At 48.4% G+C, this 21,370-nt stretch overlaps 1 protein-coding gene across 3 annotated transcripts in view; it reads left to right on the top strand.

Annotated features, from left to right (window-relative positions):
• Positions 1 to 18,283, top strand: part of Tenm4 (teneurin transmembrane protein 4) — a 699,747-nt gene extending 681,464 nt beyond the window's left edge. For all 3 annotated transcript variants that reach the window (XM_029479436.1, XM_029479435.1, XM_021166324.2), the window contains 4 exons: positions 486 to 782; positions 2,136 to 3,750; positions 10,045 to 10,187; positions 13,044 to 18,283. In XM_029479436.1, coding sequence (XP_029335296.1) covers positions 486 to 782; positions 2,136 to 3,750; positions 10,045 to 10,187; positions 13,044 to 13,802 — 2,814 coding nt within the window. In that variant the 3' untranslated portion in view covers positions 13,803 to 18,283. The remainder of the gene's footprint in view (positions 1 to 485; positions 783 to 2,135; positions 3,751 to 10,044; positions 10,188 to 13,043) is intronic.
• The last annotated feature ends 3,087 nt before the right edge of the window (positions 18,284 to 21,370 follow it).

Below are 21,370 nucleotides of genomic sequence, written 5' to 3' on the forward strand. Positions count from 1 at the left end.
AAAGCCCACACTTGGTCATACATGAGCCACAGATCTGTAGCTTCCATGAGCTTGGTTATCTTGAAATCCAACACAGCATGTTGTCTGGCACAGAGCGGATGGGTGAGGTGTTGATTTGCTGGGCTGGCTTGGTAGCTCTCTTTTTTGGGATAGAGTTAAGAGGGATCTGACTTCTTTATTTTTAAGTCCCCATTGATACAACACATGATAAAAATCGTCTTCGTCAGCCAACGAACCCATGTACTCATCCATCACTCATGTTGACTTTATTCTTACAACAGGCCTATAAAGCTGGTTTTATTTTATTTTTTTTTCCTATAGTACAGATAAGGAAACTTCAAAGCACTAACAGATGGCAAGGTGAGGTTTGATGCCCACAACCTGTGCTGCTTTCTGTTCTCGGGAGCTCAACACAGTTGGTTGGTCATCAGATCCAAATTCTCAGTGTCCACATCTACAGTCTCTCTTTCTTATCCCTTCCCCAGGTTCACAACCGAAACCTCTTGTCTTTGGACTTTGACCGCGTCACACGCACAGAGAAGATCTACGATGACCATCGCAAGTTCACCCTTCGGATCCTATATGACCAGGCAGGGAGGCCCAGCCTCTGGTCACCTAGCAGCAGGCTGAATGGTGTTAATGTGACTTACTCCCCTGGAGGTCACATTGCTGGAATCCAAAGGGGCATCATGTCTGAGAGAATGGAATATGATCAGGCAGGGCGCATCACATCCCGGATCTTTGCAGATGGGAAAATGTGGAGCTACACGTACTTAGAGAAGGCAGGTGTCTGTCTGTCTCCCTTCATCACTGGCCTTGCCATATAGAAGCTTGATCACTGTGGGTATAGTTTTTAAGATGGGTACCACTATACTACCCAGGTGTACTTGAACTCCTGGCTCCTGGCCTCAACTGACGCTCTTGGCCTGGCTTCCTGAACAGTCGAAGTCATTCACTACTACACCTGCCTTTGCCATTGCTCCCCACGGCCAAGGCTAGACTGCTAAGCTCAGTAGGATAAATCTGACTGTTGTAGTTTCCGAAAGTGGAGGTACACATCTTTCAAAAGGAAAGAGGGTCCCGGGGGTATCTGGACGGATATTAGGTTTAATGTGCTGAGAAGGAGTTCCAGCCAGGGAAACACGAAAGTCTTGCTGATGGAGAAGAGCAGGTCCCACCCTAACTGGTCCAAGGGTGCTGACCCAGGACAAGATTCTGCTCCCAGGATGATCACACATACTGCCAATTCCCCACAGAGGACCAAGCAGAAGCCTGGGGGTCACAGATCTGAGGTAGAGCAGGCTTAATCCCATGGGGTCAGATCTGAGGTAGAGCAGGTTTAATCCTATGGGGTCAGATCTGAGGTAGAGCAGGCTTAATCCCATGCTGCTAGAACTGGGTGTGGGTCTCATAAATACCTTTCACTTTGAGTTAGGATTCATTTCACCCAGAAACTAGGAATCAAAAATTACCTAGATCATAAAACATGTTTGGGTAAAGTTTCTTAAAAGTACCTAAATTCAGAAGTTGGGGGGTGGGTGGGCATGGTCATTTTGATAGCTAGATCTAGGCTAGTTATCTGATGACTAGTTATCTAGATCCAGACTCTTTACTTTGTTTCTTGTCCCACTCAACTGTTGCGGGTCCCAGACTCTGCTTGTCTCTGCCTATGCGAGAGAGCAACGTACTGTTATAGGGCTACAAGACAGATGATGGAGGTCATCCCATGCCCTGAAAAGCCACTCCTGGAGAGGGCAGACATTGGCGCAATGAGAGCACTTATAGAACAAGGTTGTCCCTTACCATTCCAGCCTGCCCTATCCCAGGGTGGGCCCATGACTTGCTACCACATAAAAAGTGAGGAGAAGTCTAAAGTGCCTTTCCCAAACATGGTCTATATGATATAGGCACAGGGAAGCCACAGATGCTGTTTAGGCTTTGAGGGCATCAGGCTGTGTTTTAGAGTCTCACTTGCTTGAATAGAAATACCAAGGTCAGAAGTCTGGATCAGGGAAGGCCATAGGGATGCAGAACACCACTTTCTAAGCCTTCCGTTTCTTTCCTTTAAGTTGCGGGTACTTGGGCTATCATTCCTTCTCCCACCTCCTTCATCTATGATCTTCTTCTCCCTCTAGTCCATGGTGCTGCATCTCCACAGCCAGAGGCAGTACATCTTCGAGTTTGACAAGAATGACCGCCTCTCTTCTGTGACCATGCCCAACGTAGCTCGGCAGACGCTGGAGACCATCCGCTCAGTGGGCTACTACAGGAACATCTACCAGCCCCCGGAAGGCAACGCCTCAGTCATTCAGGACTTCACTGAGGATGGACACCTGTTACATACCTTCTACTTGGGCACCGGCCGCCGGGTGATTTACAAGTATGGCAAGTTGTCAAAGCTGGCCGAGATTCTGTATGACACCACCAAGGTAAGCTTCACCTATGACGAGACCGCAGGGATGCTGAAGACCGTCAACCTACAAAATGAGGGCTTCACCTGCACTATCCGCTACCGTCAGATCGGGCCCCTGATTGATCGGCAGATCTTCCGTTTCACGGAAGAAGGCATGGTCAATGCCCGTTTTGATTACAACTATGACAACAGTTTCCGGGTGACCAGCATGCAGGCTGTGATCAATGAGACCCCGCTGCCCATTGACCTCTACCGCTATGATGATGTGTCAGGGAAGACAGAGCAGTTTGGGAAGTTTGGTGTCATCTACTACGACATCAACCAGATCATCACCACAGCCGTCATGACCCACACCAAGCACTTTGACGCTTATGGCAGGATGAAGGAAGTACAGTATGAGATTTTCCGGTCACTCATGTACTGGATGACTGTTCAGTATGATAACATGGGACGGGTAGTAAAGAAGGAGCTGAAGGTGGGACCCTATGCCAACACCACCCGCTACTCCTATGAGTATGATGCCGATGGCCAGCTGCAGACAGTCTCCATCAATGACAAGCCACTCTGGCGCTACAGCTATGACCTCAATGGGAACCTACACTTGCTGAGCCCTGGGAACAGCGCACGGCTCACACCACTGCGGTACGACCTCCGTGATCGCATCACTAGGCTGGGTGATGTACAGTACAAGATGGATGAGGATGGCTTCCTGAGGCAGCGGGGTGGGGATGTCTTCGAGTACAATTCAGCCGGGCTGCTCATCAAAGCCTACAATCGGGCTAGTGGGTGGAGTGTCAGGTACCGCTACGATGGGCTGGGGCGCCGAGTATCCAGCAAGAGCAGCCACAGCCACCACCTGCAGTTCTTCTACGCAGACCTGACCAACCCCACCAAGGTCACCCACCTCTACAACCACTCCAGCTCTGAGATTACATCCCTCTACTATGATCTGCAAGGACACCTCTTTGCCATGGAGCTGAGCAGTGGCGATGAGTTTTACATAGCTTGTGACAACATCGGGACCCCGCTTGCTGTCTTCAGTGGAACTGGCTTGATGATTAAGCAGATCCTATACACGGCCTATGGGGAGATCTACATGGACACAAACCCCAACTTCCAGATCATCATCGGCTACCACGGCGGCCTCTATGATCCACTCACCAAGCTTGTCCACATGGGCCGACGGGATTATGATGTGCTGGCTGGACGCTGGACAAGCCCAGACCACGAACTCTGGAAACGCCTGAGTAGCAACAGCATCGTGCCTTTTCATCTCTACATGTTTAAGAACAACAACCCCATCAGCAACTCTCAGGACATCAAGTGCTTCATGACAGGTGAGGATTGAGGTATACCCGAGGTCAGGACCTACCCCATTGCTCCTTGAGAAAGCTGGTATGGGGTCATGGGAGACACTGGCTGTCTCTAAAGGCATCATCTCCCAAAGTCTATGTAAAGAAACGCTAGTTTGGAGACTATTCTGAAAATAATGGCCACCATTATCATTTTCGTTTTTTTAGAAAACTTTTCCTTTTCATTTATTTTCTCTTATATCACATCCTGACTACAGTTTCCCCTCCCTTCTCTACCCCTAGTCTTTCCTCCCCACCTCCTCTTTTCACCCCATAATCACCCTACCTTCACCTCCCCTCAGAAAAGAGCAGGCCTTCCAGGGACATCAACCAAATACTGTGAAACAAACTGCAGTGACACCAGGCACATCACATCGAGGCTGATGAGCCAACCAGTAAGAGGAAAAGGGTCCCAAAGGCAGGCAAGAGAGCTAGAAATAGTCCCCGCTCCTTCTATTAGTAAATCCCACAAGAACACGGAGCTACACAACCATAACAGAGGACAAAGTCGGACCTATTCAGGCTCCCTGGTCTTCATGAGCCCACTTGAGTCCTGGTCAGTTGATTCTGTGGGCCCTGTTCTTGTGGTAGGACAGCCATTCTTAATTTTTCATACTACACTTCAGTTTATGAAGGCTCTAAGAGGCTCTGTAGTAAAAAAGTGCTCTTTGGTTTACTTACCTACGTTTCTAAATTATTTCTCCATAAAGTCCTAATGCCTCACTAGAAACAGCCTTTGGAATGCTCTCTGGAAGTTTCTGAAATGGAAATCAAGCTGGGTATGAGTCCTCGGGAATATCAGTTAAGGTGTGTCTAAAATAAAATCAGATGTTTTGACTTATGATGATGGAAAATACAGATTTTTTTGAGGCAGACAGAGCTAAGGGAATGGACCCGCCATTTCTTAACTGTGACATATTATTTTACTGCTCCTAAGTTTTAGTTTCCTGGGCTTAGTTTAATAGAATACCACAGTCTGTATGGTGGTTCACACTGTGATCCCAGCACTGAGGAGGCAGAGGCAGAGGCAGAGAGGCAGAGGCAAGCAGGGGTCTCTATGAGGTCAAGGCTAGCCTAATCTATATAATGAGTTCCAGGTCAGCCAGGGCTATATAGTAAGACCCTGACCCTGTCTCAAGATAAATAAAATAGTTAGAATACCTGCTAATAATTCTGTTTGGATAAATGTTCATATGTTATGCTAGAGCAACTATTAGAAACCTAAAAACTAAAACAGATAAGCTAAGGGTGTGGTGGAGATATAGGGGTCAGGAGAGAGTTCTAGGCCAGTCTGCGCTGTTGAAGACCCTGTTGAGTTTTTTGTTGTTGTTGTTGTTTTTTAAAAACTGAATAAGACACAAATAGACATCATTAATAAGTCAGCAATCAAAGATAAACTAGAAGATTAAGAAAACACCCATTGTTCAGTTGGTAGAGTACTTTCTAACATGCACAAAGCCCTGGGTTAGATCCCAACATTCAGGAGGTTGAGTCTGGGTGATCAAGAGTTCTACATCATCCTTGACTGCTTAGTGAGTCTGAGGCTAGCCTGGGATATGTGACACCACCACGTCTCAAAATGTGTATGTGGTAGTGGTGGTGGTGGTGTGTGTACATGCATACCATACATATTATATGTATGTATATATGTATGCATGTATGTATGTATGCATGTATGATATGTATGTTCATATACACACCACCACCTCCACCAAGGGTGACGTGAGATACACATGCCTAGCACAGCTCATGCTGGTTCCCTTTCTGCCCTTTTGCTTTAAAGGGAAAGTCACCTTTCATTCCTCTGAAACCAACTTGAGTATAAAGTGTCTCAAGGGTCCTGCAGATATCTCAGACTGCTACCGTCCCTCAGCAGGCGACACAGGGAGAGTCTCTATGGGATCCACATAAAGCCAGCCAGGTCCTTGTGAGAATTTACACTGAGAAAACCTGCTAACCTCGTGATCGAGCTGTTCACCCCCTTTTTGCAGCTGTTCCCTTCATCCCACCCCTCCCGGTTCCAGGCATGAGAATAGAGAAATGATTCCCACCCTCCAGAATTCCTCACTATCAGAGGAAATGCACACTCTGGTCCATCGTGAGGGGCCATGAGGAAGAGTTGCACAGATGGCCATTAAATCACAGAAGGCTAGCAACCGGCTCTGCCCACAGGGTTCTGGGAAGCCTTCAGGGAGTAGCGGCTGATCCTTGAGGCCGGCTCCTGTATAGGTTGCATCAAGTAGTAGGGAGGAAGGCATTCTAGAGAGTGGGGTCAGCATTCACAAAACTGGAAACAGGGTATTGCGGCTAGCTCACAGATGCTATAGCTGAAAGCAATAGGAGAATTCCTTTTTTTCCAGGGGGAAAAAGCACCTAGGTTGTTCTATTAAGAGGAAGAGTCCCAAGTCAAGGACTAGAAGGAGACCAAGGTGGTACACAGATGTCATGGAAGCATACCTGGGACCTGGGGGGTAAACACATATATTTTGACAGCGTTGCCAGCCTTTGCCATGCTCAACTTGGCTGCTAGCACTACAGAGCCTTGTCAGATTAGGGTGACATTTCCATTACATCTGTCTGCACAAAGCACGCCCCCTGCCTCACCCTCCAGTGGGTTTCCTGTGAGACATTTTGGCATGTTACTATAGCTGGGGAAAAAAAAAATACTGTAATAGGAAATGTAATTTTCCATAAAAAAAATTGTTAAAGCTTGCCAAAATATTACTGCCCTCCCCCTCTTCCTTTGTACACAACCATATGCATATAGTCTCCTTCCAGAACAGCGCTGGCGTGGTGAAACCCTCCCTGCCGAGCACTCGCAGATACGGTCTCCTTTAAGCCTGGCAACAGCTCTGTGAGATCACGACAGACAATTATCTGCATTCTACAGATGAGACACGTGAGACCCTGGAGGACCAAGGGTCTGCAAAGAGTCACACGGAACAGGGCTCTCTGATTTCAGAACATTTCCCGTGATAATCACCCAGCCTCTAAATCCTGCTTTCTAACACAGCTCTCAACTATCCAAGGGGCACCTTACATTTTCAGTTTGTGTTTCATTTCCCAGACAGTTAAATCCAGCAAATATCATATTGGTTATATACCTTCTCCGTGCCAGACCCACGCTAAGGATCCAAAAGGGAAGAAGGCTTGGCGCCTGCCTTCATGGAACACATGCCCCCTTTCACAAATGTCTTTGACTGTGAGCCCACCTTAAGAAAAAGAGTTGTGAAGCTAGAAACGTAGCTCAGTCTGTAGGGTGCTTGTTAGCATGTGTGAAGTCCTGGACTCCGTCCCCAGCACCAAATAAAGTAGGTGTTGTGTTTGCATTCCTGTAACCTCAGTATTCCAGAGGTGGAGGCTGGAGGATGGGAAGTTCAAGGTCATTCTTAACTACACAGCCTGAATAGGAGGTGAGAACCTACCTCAAAAAAGAAAAAAATCTATTTTATATCACTATAAAACACTAAAACCAAAGGTTTGCACAGCAGTCCTTAAGTTTGGTATCTATATATTTTCCAGTCTAGTGTATTCCACTTCAACAAAAATACTGGTCATGACCCCAAAATTGATTTTACCTACGAAGTGGATCCTGTGGCACATGAAAAAGATATTTGCCATCTAAACAATCAAGCTTTCAGAACATCAGAAATGATTTGCAGTGGCTAATATGAAACTATGATTCTGCTGACTCTCATTATACCTTACCTTTTACCTTCTCTGTGGGCTAACTGTATCCTCAAACAAAGGTCCTGAGGTGTACTCCGGTTAGGTAGGCCTAGGTCATGAGACAATGGAGCAATTACCAGGATTGAAGAGGACAGAATGCACTGGTTGGATGATCCTGGATCACATGGTCCAACAGAGAAAGAATGCAGAATTGGATCAGGGGGAGGCGACCCTAAAATGTCCACTATGGGTCTGTGTCACACATCATCGCCCTGAGTCTTGGCCTGAGACATGCGCTTGGGGGAAACCCACACAGACAGTGAAGTTCAGGAGTGGTAAAGTAACCCTTTCACAAAGACACTGGGAAGCCAGCCTTAGAACCTGTGGTGTCAGACTTCAAAATACTTAGTGGGTTTTGGGTTTTTGTTTTTGTTTATTCTAATACATTCTGTGAAGAACAAAGGCATGCACTGGTGAAAGGGCTTCAAATCGCTTGTGTTTTATTCCTCCCCTGCGGCAGCAGTGCCTTTCGGGACTGACAGGTAACTCACGGAGCTTTTCAAGAGGAAGGAAGCGCTTGCCCCTGAGGTTGTAAGAGTACAATTCCCAGCTCTTCTGAAAAGCCTGGTAGGAAAGCTAGCTAATAAATAGATCTCTGACATTTTCCTGAAAGACATGATAGCAAAGCTTCCGTCTTCTGTCTTCCATCACTCATAGTTCAAGCCCAGCCCTCTCCTGTGCCCCCTGCTTTCCTGGGGACTGAGCGCTATTCCAGATAACCACAAATCCCTATGCACATTCTCAGCCTCAAGCAAAAGGGCTTTGTGAGGTGTTCTCTCCGTGTGTGTGTGTGTGTGTGTGTGTGTGTGTGTGTGTGTTCTGTTTGTTTTAATTTCCCAAAGATCCGTGTGCAGAGACTCCTAGGATGAGGGGTCTTGGGATACATAATGACAGAACCCCCATCCCCCCGTGAGCCAGTACCTGATCTGGATATTATACACTAAATCCAATGTTTTAGGGGCAAGCTTGGAACTGCTTCTGCTACAGAGTAACTGCTTCCAAATTCTTACTATTCTCCTTATTCTTTCCAGAGACTTAGTCAAAACCATTCCTATTGTCAGTATGCAAACAAGGGAACTAACTCTCAGAGAAGTTAAGATTCTCCAAGTTCACCGTTGGTACCCTGAGAAGCCAGCATGTGGGTTTGTGTGACCTTAACTGCCACTCTTTCCCTTCCTGTTTACAATCTGGATCTGCGCAGCAAGGCTGAGTGAGAAGTTAAACCTGGATCCTAGTGGAAGGGCCTAGGACAACCAAAAACCAACCAACCAACCAACCAACCAACTAACCAAACAACCAAACAACCAACCAACCAAACAAACAAACAAACAAACAAGGCAAAGACAAATGTGAGCTGCCTAGATGGGAGAGATACATGGGTCACAGGAGTATCATGAACACAACTGTTGACACCCACAAGGCATTCCCTCTCAGCAGCTTCCAGAGGGCGCCACTTCCTCCTTGGCCTAGGTCATCAATGGGACCTCCCAGCAGAGATGTGTTTCTGTTGGAAAGAAACAAAAGGCACCTGGCTCTGAGGCAGGCCTTAAAACCTTGTACACCACCACCACCACCCCACTCCAGTTTTCTGAGTCTGTTTAACACCTCCTTTGTGGCCCACCTCAACCCCCATGGAAGGTCATGGCTTTTGGTTTCTCTATTTGGTTGGTTACCTAGATGGTCTGTTGTCATCCTCGGTTTTGCTTTGCTTTCTTTTGAGATAGGTTTCATGTAACCTAGGCTAGCCATCAACTCACCATGTAGCCAAAGATAACCTTCAACTTCTGCTCCTCCTGCCTCCACCTCCTGGGTGCTGGAATTTCAGGCATCATTCTGCGGAGTTCTCAGGACTGAACCCAGGTCTTCATGCACGCTGGACAAGCACTCTACCAACCCAGGATCATAGACTTCTGGTTCCATTCTTCAATGAGTCAAATGCCCACCAAAAAACCTTATCTATAACTCAAAACTCCTAGGAATGTGATTAATAAGCTTAGAAGCAGGCAGGCTAAGGCACTGGGAGGTCGAGTGACTTCCTTGTGCTGTCAGAAAAGACAAACAGGAAAGCCCTTTGATCTGAACCAGCCAGCACCATGCCCAGAAGCGCTTTGGCCTGAGGCTCTACCAGCTACAAAAAGGGTGGGGAAAGGAGGGGCAGCTTGTTTCTTAAGTGAATTTTTTTCTTTTCAGAGTCAGCCATTAAAATCCTTTCTTGAATCTGACTGACCTTTGCAAGGGTTTCCTACTGATGAAGGGGCTGGGGGTGGGCCTGGGAGAGCTGCATCCAAGAGCACTACCTCTGGGTAAGCAGATGAGGGGTGAGACTCATGAAGACATCCGGAAGCTTGGGCGCTGCCTAGGCTTCATCTCTCTTGGATCTACCCCTTTGAGGAGGGCTCTGGGCATGCACCTGGCAGAGGGATTGCTGGGACCCAGCAGCACCGTTGGCTTTAAGACCTACCAGGCAGTCAGCTCTGTCACCTTCCCCTTGTGGCCCCTGGTCATTGGCTCGCTTACTCCCCAAGCTAATTTCTGCTTCTCTCCACCCAGATGTCAACAGCTGGCTCCTCACCTTTGGATTCCAGCTGCACAACGTGATACCTGGCTATCCCAAGCCAGACACAGATGCCATGGAACCCTCCTACGAGCTCGTGCACACACAGATGAAAACTCAGGAATGGGACAACAGCAAGGTAACGCTCCACATGACAGCCACCCATTGGTCCGTTCTGACCCTGACACAGGGGCCCCACCAATTGTGCAGGAACACCAAGCCAGGGATGGAAACTGAGGGATGCAGCGCCTTCATGGCTCCTACCAGACAACTTTCAACAGAGAGAAAACTATGGCTAGGCAGGCCCCAGGGACCCAACTGTAGCAGCACATGGACACCCACAGGCTGCATGAAAGAGTTTTCGTAATCCACCGTGTTCAGAGCACAACAAAAAATAATCAGCCTTTGTCACCATGTGGGCAAAAGCCCTGAGAGAAAAGGAGTGTTTCTGAATGCAGATGGGATTCTTTTTTGAGCACCCAATGAACTTGGCTTTGAGTAACATTCTACTTACGTTAGCTCACAAATATGCCAGGCTGTTATTCTTCTCATTGTACAGGATTAGTGCTTGTAACCCCTCAAACCCAGATTTGTCCGTTTCCTGTCATCTGGCTGAGCATGACTAGCAGGGCCATAAGGGGGGTGGGGGGGGTTACTTTTTCTTATCTCCCTTTTATGACCAAATTTCAAAGACTCTGAATTATATGGCTGGAAAAAATCTTTTATAACAATCTCGTCACACCTGCTGATCACTTCACGTGTTGCTCATGCCAACCTCAGCCTCCATTCATAAATTCTGTATCTGGATTCTGTGTCCAGCCTGATACTGTGGCCCATGAAATGCAAGGGTGGGTTAGCATGCAAGGGTGAGTTAGCAGAAACCAAGCCCAGGGGATGCCAGCTTAGAGACGGTAAACTCCGGGGAGGGGCCGCAATGTCACATGGCCTGATCCTGTGCTTGGAAACCCCTGCCACCCCAGTTCTTTTCCTCCCCTTCCTGCTCCTCCTACCTCGGTACACACACCTCCACTCTTTTCAGAGAGACATTGCGTTCGTGTGCATCCCTCTCTGAACCTGGAGCTCACAGATTCAGACAAGCTGGCCAAAAGGTCCAGTGGTCTTCCTTTATCTGCCTCCACAGCCCTGATGTTACAGCCATGTGCCTCCATGCTCGGCTCCTTACCTGGGTGTTGGGGACCTGAACTGAGGTCCTTATGCTTGTGGGGTAAGCTAACTGAGCCAGTCCCCCAGTACCATGTCCCTATTTCTTGTTCCAGGCTAAATCCATTAGGCTCATCTGAGCTACCTCCTCCCAGACTCTGCTCAGGTGGTGTGCTCTGTTCCACCTTTGTTTTCTTTCTTATTCCTTCACTAGATTCTAAATCCCAACAGGCTAAGTTACAGGTTAAGGGTCTCAGTCAGTGCCCAGCATGCAGGCTAGCACATTGTAGGTGCTTTAGTGACTCAGTGACTGAACCATGTAAACAGCCCATTTCATAAAGAGGCTAGGCTCAGGGAAATTTACTTAAAGGTGTTTAGCTGAAAAATGACAGAAGGTGACATGAACCTAAGTCTGCCTGGCCACACAGCCCATCCTCTTTCTGCCCTAGCCTGTCCCAGACCTAGACCTAGACCCAACCCCAGCCCCTGGTCCAGATGTCCCAGCATTTGCTGTCCCCAAGCAAATTCCAGCCACACAGTACTTCCTCCCCCTCCAGGTTTCTGCTGTACTCTCCAGAGTCCCCTTCCCTGGCTGCCTGTTTGCCAACCTCGCCTGTCAATGAATTATTGATTTCTGCCCTTGGCAAGCATTGGAGATCTTTGTTGTTGAGTACTCCAGCTTTTGTGAAACTCTAGGAAATAATTGTTCACAGACAGGGTTCTATTAATTATAAAGAGGACTTAATTTCAATGGGAGGCTGATGGGTCTATTTCTAAAGCCTGTGCCCCGAGTTGCTGATGAAGCCTGGAGCCCTGAGCACAGCTTCCCTGCGCTGCCAGAGAGTGGGAGGGGTAGACAGATGGCGCACCAACCAACGGGGTCCAACCTGACCCCGCAGCAACCAAGCTGGGGGTACTTGAGGAGGCCCAAGGAGGCACTGTGGGGCAGAGACCCTCCTTGAAGTGTGGAGACTTAAGAGAATTCATGGCTTTCCTAATGTCATGCATTTCTTGGAACCCTGCCTTTTCCCTCTCTTCTCCACCTTCTGAGTCTTGTTTGCATCTCACTCCTACAGCTGCCCTTGACCCTGGCCCCTAGAGTTACACAGACCTGGCTTTGAATACTAACATGGAGTGAGTGGTGGGACTGTAGGCCGGGAATGAGCTGTGTAGCCTTAATTCCCTTAGAAGTAAGCTTGAAGCTGAGTGCAGTGGCTCATGCCTTTAGTCCCAGCAGAGGCAGAAGTAAGTGGATCTCTCAGAGTTCAAGGCCAACCTGGAATAACATACTGAGTTCCAGGACAGCCAAGGGCTACATGCTCTGTTTGTTTGTTTGTCTGTTTGTTTGAAATGAACTGAAATAATAAAAGTATCTATTATAGGGATCAAGCAGGGTGTTAAATGGTAATTCTTGAGTTGAAGATCAACGAATGTTACCGTATCTATTAGCTGTGAAATGTTTTGGACCACCAGTCCTTATACTTAGCTGCAGTATTGTCATGTGTGTCTGGGCCTATGAAACCATGAGTTCTTTGAGGGCAAAGACAATGCCCAGTTCATTCTTTATCTCCACTGCTCAGCAAGGTGCCTGGCCAGAGTAGCTGCTCCCTGGTGTGGCTCTGAATAGAAGGGTGTGGGGATGAAGGGATAAAGGATGGCTGGATGTTGAGGATCAGCACCATGGAGACGGATGTTATAAGCTAACTGCAGATTTGACTTCACTGTCCCTGCAGATTTGACTTCACTGTTTAAACTGATTCTCTGCACTCTTGGGGTTTGCATCCCCTTTGTCTTACACTCTCCCTCTCTCTTTTTCATGGCCCTCCCCCATCAGTCTATCCTCGGGGTACAGTGTGAAGTTCAGAAGCAACTCAAGGCTTTCGTTACCTTAGAACGCTTTGACCAGCTCTACGGCTCGACCATCACCAGCTGCCAACAGGCCCCTGAGACAAAGAAGTTTGCCTCCAGTGGTTCCATCTTTGGCAAGGGGGTCAAGTTTGCCTTGAAAGATGGTCGAGTGACCACTGACATCATCAGTGTGGCCAACGAGGATGGGCGGAGGATTGCAGCCATCTTGAACAATGCTCACTACCTAGAGAACCTTCACTTCACCATTGATGGGGTGGACACCCACTACTTTGTGAAACCAGGACCTTCGGAAGGTGACCTGGCCATCCTGGGTCTCAGTGGGGGGCGGAGAACCCTGGAGAATGGGGTCAACGTCACTGTGTCCCAGATCAACACCGTGCTCAGTGGCAGGACTAGACGCTACACTGACATCCAGCTGCAGTACAGGGCGCTGTGCCTGAACACCCGCTACGGGACAACAGTGGATGAGGAAAAGGTGCGGGTGCTGGAGCTGGCCAGGCAGAGAGCTGTGCGCCAGGCTTGGGCCAGAGAGCAGCAGAGACTTCGGGAAGGGGAAGAGGGCCTGCGGGCCTGGACAGATGGGGAAAAGCAGCAGGTGCTGAACACGGGACGGGTGCAAGGCTACGACGGCTTCTTTGTGACCTCCGTCGAGCAGTACCCAGAACTGTCAGACAGCGCCAACAATATCCACTTTATGAGACAGAGCGAGATGGGCCGAAGGTGACAGAAAGGGCCACGGCCTGGACTTCTTGCCAAAGACAGCTACTCTTCTGTGGCCGTATTCCTGACTGTGTTGTACTTAACAAAAAAAACAAACAAAAAAAACAAAAAAACAAAAACAAAAAAACAAAGCCTTTTTTTTAACAAGTGCAGAAAACAGAACAGAAAGTTACTTGTTGCATTGTTAATTCATGCAACATCCTTTTTTTTTAAAGAAAGAAAAACACAAATTTGGCCTTCACACATTTTTTTTTTTTTTTTTGCAAAGAATGGAAGGGTTTTTTTGTTTTGTTTTGTTTTGTTTTCTGTAGTGTGATCATGATGATAATTTTATTGTCTTTTGTTCCCTTTTTTTTCCTTGAGGAATTTTCCCTGTTGTTGGGGGTACATTTCTCCTCTCTTGGGGGAGCGCATCTCCTTGGGTGTGTCCACATCCACCCCTAGGTACCCAGTGTGATGTGAGACACGAGTGTCTGTGCTAACTTGTCTCGTGTGTAACCCTTTCTTCTCTGACTGGAGTTGGGCAGGAGTGAGGGGTGCACAGAGTCACAGGCCCGGTGGGACCTTGGGAGCTCTGGTTAGGCTCCCACAGAAGTGGTGAGTTGCTAGTCACCATGTTTTGTGCCTCCTGAGGACCTACATCATGCTCTGGATGTTCAGCACCTTTTCAAGCCACCCCAAACTCCTGTCTGAGCTTTATATTTTGATGCTAAATGAACCCACCCACCCCCCTTTTACAAATCTCTAGTGTAGCTGTCAGTGCCGCCCCCAACCCATAATGAAATAGAGAAAGTGTGTCTCCCAGGCCCTTTCCCTAGTCTGGACTATGAGCCCCATCCTTTCCAAGAGGTGAAAGCACCCAGGATGACTGTGAGTTGTTGATCCTCCATGATGCCCCTCATCTCCTCCTCTCTCCCAAAGTCAGTTGTGAGAACCAGCAGTGCGCAGCAAGTCCCCAACGTCCAGGGAAGTAGAGGGAACCCTGTCCCCATGGCTTTGGGTTATCCTCCCTCCAGTGCTTGATGCCACCACTGATGATTGGAAGTGTGGCAAGAGATGCCTTTGATCCTGGAAAGATGTATAAAAAACCAAGTCAGCCAAAGACAGGAGTCAGCAAAGGCATGAGCCAAGCACCCTAGTCAGGTCCTGGAGTCTCCTCTGCCTCCCCTGTTCAGGCTATTCCCTGAAGGCTAGGCCTTCAGGAATTTCCTATGGAATTCTTCATTAAAGAACCCCAGGCAGGAGTGGTTTTGGTTTTGTTTTTAAATAAGAAGAAAGAGCTCTTTGGTTTGGCCTAGCAGGGTCATACAACCCCACTGAGATCAGGGATGGTGGTGCCAGAGCTGGTACCCATGGACCCAGAAGGCCAGGCTAGCATTGTTCCTGTGAAGACCTGTGTACATGGCATTTGGACGAGGGTAGGCACAGGCGCAGCCAGCGCTGGAGGACCGCCCAGAGGGAGCCAGCAGGCTGGGAAGTGTGGCGGGCAGAGGACTGTAACAAGAGCTAGGAGCTCACTGGAGGATTCCGTTCCTGGTTTGTCTGCCTAGATACCATTGTTATTAGCACTCCCAGTGTCTGGGAGACTGGGGAAGCCAAATGCTTCCTTTTGAGCCTGGCTTCTTAGAAAATGGGACTTTTATGGGTTACATTTACATTAAGTGTGGAAAATGAATTCCAAGTCTAAGCTATTCCCCGTGGGAACCTTGTTGGACTGATAAAGCTCATGGCACCTTTATAGCCTTACAGAGTCTTAAGAATATGACATGAGTTAATGAAACCAAGAAGGTCTCTTACCGCATGAGAATCGGAGCAGTGTGTAGTTCTGCCTGGCAGAGAGAGGTGTCCAAAGCGTGTTGGGGAGGGGAGATCTCGCCTTATGTTGTCCCACTGGGATAAGAGGATGTGTTTCGTTAAGTGCTCTTCCTGATTCCAAAAAAAGAAAAAAGAAAAAAAGAAATCCGTCACGCTGTTGCAACCGTGTGCCACAGCCTGCTCTATCCACTGGTTGCTCATTGCCTCTGGATCAAAGCTCTGCTGGGTCAGATTTGATGCCCTCTCAGGCCCACAGTACCCAGCTCGAGCTGTAATGCAGACCCCCTTCTGGCATGATCATTCTTGGGTGGGACAGAAAATAGTTTGACCTGAAACACACAGGTTTTTCTGTATCCAGCAGACATATGCCCCTCAAAATGTACCTCTGCTGTAAGGGTCCTGCGGGCAGGGTTGGCCTGTGAGTTGGCCTAGCTGATCTGTCCCTGTCCCATACTGGCTGCCTGACATTGGCTGAGATCCACCAAGGACATTTACTTGTAAGACAGAGAGACAGCATGTGACCCAAGGGAACTATATCCCTGTAGCTGTCCAGCCTGTGACTTCCTCCTCTGTTGCCTCCCTCCCTCAAAGACTATATTTTTAGGCATCAGTGAATACCATGAGCTATGGGGTATTCTTCTTTAAAAGGAATGATCCCATATTCTTCCTGGACTGCCATCCCAGAGAGGAAACAGGCAAGCATCCCTGAGCTGTAAAGGACCTCAGCTGTAGGCCAGACAGTGCCATGTGCCTCCCTTGACACTGATGCTGTCCTCCCTGAACTCTGACCCTGGCTGCTTTCAGTTGGATTCCACCTCCCAGGTGGGTTTAAAGGCACAGGCCACAGTTCCTTTCGCCTATTTAGGAGACTTTGAATATAAAATGCCATCCTGGACAGCTCCCGCTCTTTCAACACTCATTACATCTATCCACTTGAGAGAGTGACCGGGTCTTCCTCACTGGTGGAAGTTTGTGATTCTGATGGGAGTTAGCTTCTGAACCTCTAAGGATTGCTTTTGCATAGTTCCCACCTTCTCCACCCTCCACAACTGCCAATTAGTCCCCCAGCCTCAGCCCCTCCTCCAAGACCTTAAACAAGACTTTATTAGTTCCTGACCTCGTCTTTTATACCCTGAGACCCCCTTTGTGGTCATCTCCCAGACAGGCATCATTAGACGGTATTGTGGTGATATTGACTCCATAGTAAACCACACTTTAGCCTTTAACACTTGGCTCAGAATCACTGGTGGAAAACTAGCCCAAGGTCCACACCAGTGCCTGACTCTACTGAAGGATGCTGGGCTTGAAAGAAACCCTAGGAAGCTAACGGGAGACTGAGGCTGGACAAGTGCCTGAAAATAAGAGGGATTGCATGGGGGGGGGGGGCAGATGATGCAGAAGAGCTGAGTAAACTGGGCAGGGCTTTATAGGCTTGAAGCAAGGGAAGAAGAAGAAAGGGCCTTACAGCTGTGACTTAAGTGACTGCCTTTATAGAGAAGGTTTTCAGTGTGACATCTTGGAACACATCTTTGCCATTTGCAGCCCTTGTGTTTCTGCTGGCCATGTGATGTGGTGAGAGCAGTGACATTGGGCTTTGTGCCCAGGGAGATGAGCTGGCTGGCTTCCAGCAGAGGGCTGGGCTTTGGGGTTAAATCACCCATTACACAAAGATGAGTGTGTCTTTCATCCCTCACATCAAACACTTAGCCCAGGTTATGCCGATTCTGGGGTAGGAGGATTCACCTCCCATGGGGTCCCAGTCTCTCCTCTTTCCCGGGATCTTCATCAGGACTAAAAGCCCTCCACGAGAGGCGCACCGTCCCCAGCTAGGTCAAAACCATTGTCTATATTTTGTGAGAGGGGACGGAAGTAAAAAAAAAAACTCTGTGGTTCAAGACCTTTTTATTTAGCCTTCCCAAAACAGCAAACTCATTTTAAAGACTCATTGCTCAGGTGACAGAAACTTTATCCTCTCCAACCCTTCATTCTCAAAAACCAGCCTTGTGTACTTGACTGCCCGGAACAGTGGCGGGCTATGCGGTTTCACGGTGTTGTGGAAGATCAAAGGTGGGGAAGCATGGGATGGGAACCCTGAGTTGTGTTTCCGAGGCCTCGGTGGGGCCCTGTGTTGTATTTCTTACCCTCTGGGGAATGCCAAAGGTGTTAGACTGGGCTATTTCCTAGTCCCTAAGAAAAATGTGATTGATTCTAAGGGCTGATGGTTCAGGGCTGACTGCCCATGGGCAGGCTCGGCTGTCCCCGCAGAAGCTGACCCACAGATGTCTGGTGGTTCCCAGCAGCTCTAATCCACTCATCACCAGAACCCCACTGTTCTAAATGTGCCCGTCATTCTGAGGACTTCTGAACCCGCAGCTCTGGCAAAGGACGATAATGAGCTGCCTCTGGATGACCAACACTGGAGACTCTGGCCTTACCATGTGGAAATAGTTTTCCTGAAGTCTGGAACTAATTTTGAGAAGTTTTTTTCTCAACACTTTTGTGTTTCTAACACTGTATTCTTGACTGTGTAAATACCAACAAGGCTGTAAATAAATGCAGATGTAGATACCTTCTAGAAAAAAAAAAGGGGGGAAAGCATAAAAACAAAACCAGAAGTGATCCCGTGTAGCCTTCGTTGACAAATAAAAGACTATTTTGTGTTTAAAGGTGTGCAGTGGCCTTTGTTGGGAGACAGTGGCAGTTACCGGGAGGGCTGGAGGAAGACCCCCATCTTAGTCCCAGAGTCCCTTGCAGGTCCTACCTGTCATGAACAGAGGTGTCTGGAGGATCACAGAAAACCAGAGGCCTCACTTACTAAAAGATGAGGTACACACAGAGGCAGCTCTCACCTTAGCTAGTGCCAAACTGCCCTAAGCTGTGTCCTAGCCTGGTTCTTATGCTCACTGGCTTCAAAGACAGATTCCAAGAGGCAGGAACGCCTGGCCCCATCCACCACCAAACGCAGGACCTGCCACAGAGTTACTGCATCTTACAAATGAACGGGCGCATGTTCAACTGAGACGTGATAATAACCACGTAGTACAACTTAGGGAGAGAGGAGAAAACTCCTTGAGTAGTGGAGGTGTTTTCCTGCTGTGTTCTTTTCTTTCCAGTCTAACGTAGTTCTAATCACAGTGCGTGGGAACCTCTCTCTTTGAATCGCACACTTAAGCTATGAGACCTCAGCGCCAGGGATGAATGCTGGTAGTTTTGAAGAGGTTATTCACTGAGCCCAGCTCCCAGGTGTACGTGGCAAACTTTATGAAAATTCAAACAACCGTCCTTCTAAGTCAGAAATGCCATCCCACTCTTATTGACCCCAGGTTGGCCCATGCTAAGCTCTAGGGAAAGAAGGGTCAAGCTATAATAGGCCCCTTCCTTCCATGCAGGCTGGATGGAGACGTCACTGCAGAAGTGACAGGCAGCATCAGCAATGCAGTCCTCCACTGTGAGCCACCTCAGCACGGACAGGGGTTCCCATGCTATGACCTGACCTTTGGTCACTGAGGTATTCTGCACTCCAGATCGTGCATCTCCATGAGGGGATGGTGACACAGACCTCCTGGTCGATTACTTCTTGTGTCACTTAAAGAAGGAAGTATGTAAAGTAGCTCACTGCTCAGAACACCATGCCCCCTCTGCCCAGTCCAGCCAACCCAGACCCTTAACTGCTGTCCAAAGCTTAGCACTCTGTATACTATAACAATGTTTTTCAAGCTTTGACTTGCAGTTTATGAAAGTATAGCACCCCTCCCCCTGAATTCCCGAATAAGCAGGCCTGAATAGGTAGCCCCAGAACGTGGAGTTCTAATCGGTTCCCAGGTATTACTGCTTTGAGAACTGCTGGTAACTATGCTACCCTCAATGTTGTGTACATAATAAACTGTTTAATGTGTGTGACACTTCAGATGCTCTGAGTCAGCAAAACCTCCCCTTTCTCCCAGTGGGCAGCTGCACTAGCCTCCCCCTCCCCCGACACCCCTATCCCATCTACCTTTCTCTCTGCATGTACCACAATGGGCTGCCTGAGCTCTTGGACCACTCAGTCAAGCCCCAGACTTTCGCCTGTCAGTTGTTCACACACAGTCTTCACACCTGGCTGAAATAAACTCAAAACCTTTTTGACACTCTTTCTGCTCTCACAAGATGCCCCCAGTGTGTCCTCTAAAAGTGACCTGAGCTGTTCAAGATGGGACCACTTCAGGAGTGAGCTCCCCCAGGTCAATCAAAACTAAATTTCATCCTCTGTGTGTTCCCAGTGTCCCAAATACAAGTCCAGCGCCTCATCCGTTGAAGGTTGGCCTCTCTTTGATGTCAGGGTCCAGTCCCTCCAGTGGAGAGTCATCAGTCCACGGCTGCCCCAAAGAGCCAGACACTTCTGGCCCTCTCTACACTCAAGTAAAAGTTGCCAGAAGAGCTCACCAAGACTCAGTGGGGTTGGCTGTTGAGAATGAACACACATGGCCTTCGGTCACCTCATTCAGAGAGGCTGGTAGAGTCCTGTGTCCTGCCCCAGAGTGAATACGTGATGAGGGTCCGTGGGTTAGAAATCAATGCAGCCAAGATGACAGGACATCCAGTTAGCAGTGGATGGGGCTCTGGGTACCTTTGCTCACCAGTTTCCCCTGGGTTCTGCCACAGGAAGCACTCATAGATATGTTAGATAAACGGTGCACACATCTCTGATTCTGCAACAGCCCAGCCCACCCTCTGCCAGGGTCTCTGGACCTCTCCCCACTTTGATTCCTATTCTGTAACTCACTGCAAAAGCACACAGGAAGTGCTCCCCACTGAGTGAGTGCTACTCATCTCTGAGGCCAAATGTCTGCCCCAGCCTCCCTGATGCTTCTGGGGACAAGCACTGTGTGACTTGACGGTGAGATCTCAGCAGACCGAGTAAGAGTCGCCTCTAGACAAGGTGCTGTCTGCATTAATCCTGATTGAACCACACCACAGGCAAGAGGTGGGATTGGCAGGCGAGCTGTAGGTTCATGACTTGTGTTTAAGGATGGAATCAGAATGTGAGTCCAGGATTCCCTAGTGCCACATTCTAAGCTATGTTAGTATTAAAGTTGGGGAGCCAAGGAATTTCCCATATGAAGAGACTGAGGAATGAATACCACCTTTCATGTGTCCAGAAGGCCCCCATCAGCAGACACAGGATCTCCTGAGACTGTATGCCACTCCCATACTTGGAGCCAGCCTCATGGGCAGTGACCAGAGCTCCATGACCAGTGCAGCCCCACAGAGCTCCATGCTTAGAAGGGCTTGGCTCTCCCTGAGTTCAGTGTTCTGCTGTCACCATCTTGAATGCCTGTTTCTTCTTCTTTTCAAAAGGGAACTATTTTCATCTTATCCTAGATTATGCAAACTATGTGACCAGTCATGCCCATATCGCTTATCCAGTGTTGATAATCTCTCAGAATTCTAGGACATTCTCAAGACCCTGAGACACAGAGGACCCTGGATTCCCAAAAGAGTGGGTATCCAATGGGCAAGAAAATCCTTGCATGTTAGGACTGACTAAAATCAGCTAAGATCTTTGTATCAAGAGAACCCAGGAAACTCACACCTGATGATAAACATTCGAGCTACAATGCCCTTGCACACCCCAGCATGTGTCTGAAGTCCATCTCCATGTCCACCCAAGTCTCACTAGATGAGGACTATGAGTCTCTCTCCTCAGAGATGTTTGCCAGTTTTCCTGATCATCCAAGTCGCACACATGATTTCTTCATGCTCATAGCGCCACCTTGT

The sequence above is a fragment of the Mus caroli genome, chromosome 7, assembly GCF_900094665.2.
Source record: "Mus caroli chromosome 7, CAROLI_EIJ_v1.1, whole genome shotgun sequence".
NCBI lineage: Eukaryota > Metazoa > Chordata > Mammalia > Rodentia > Muridae > Mus > Mus caroli.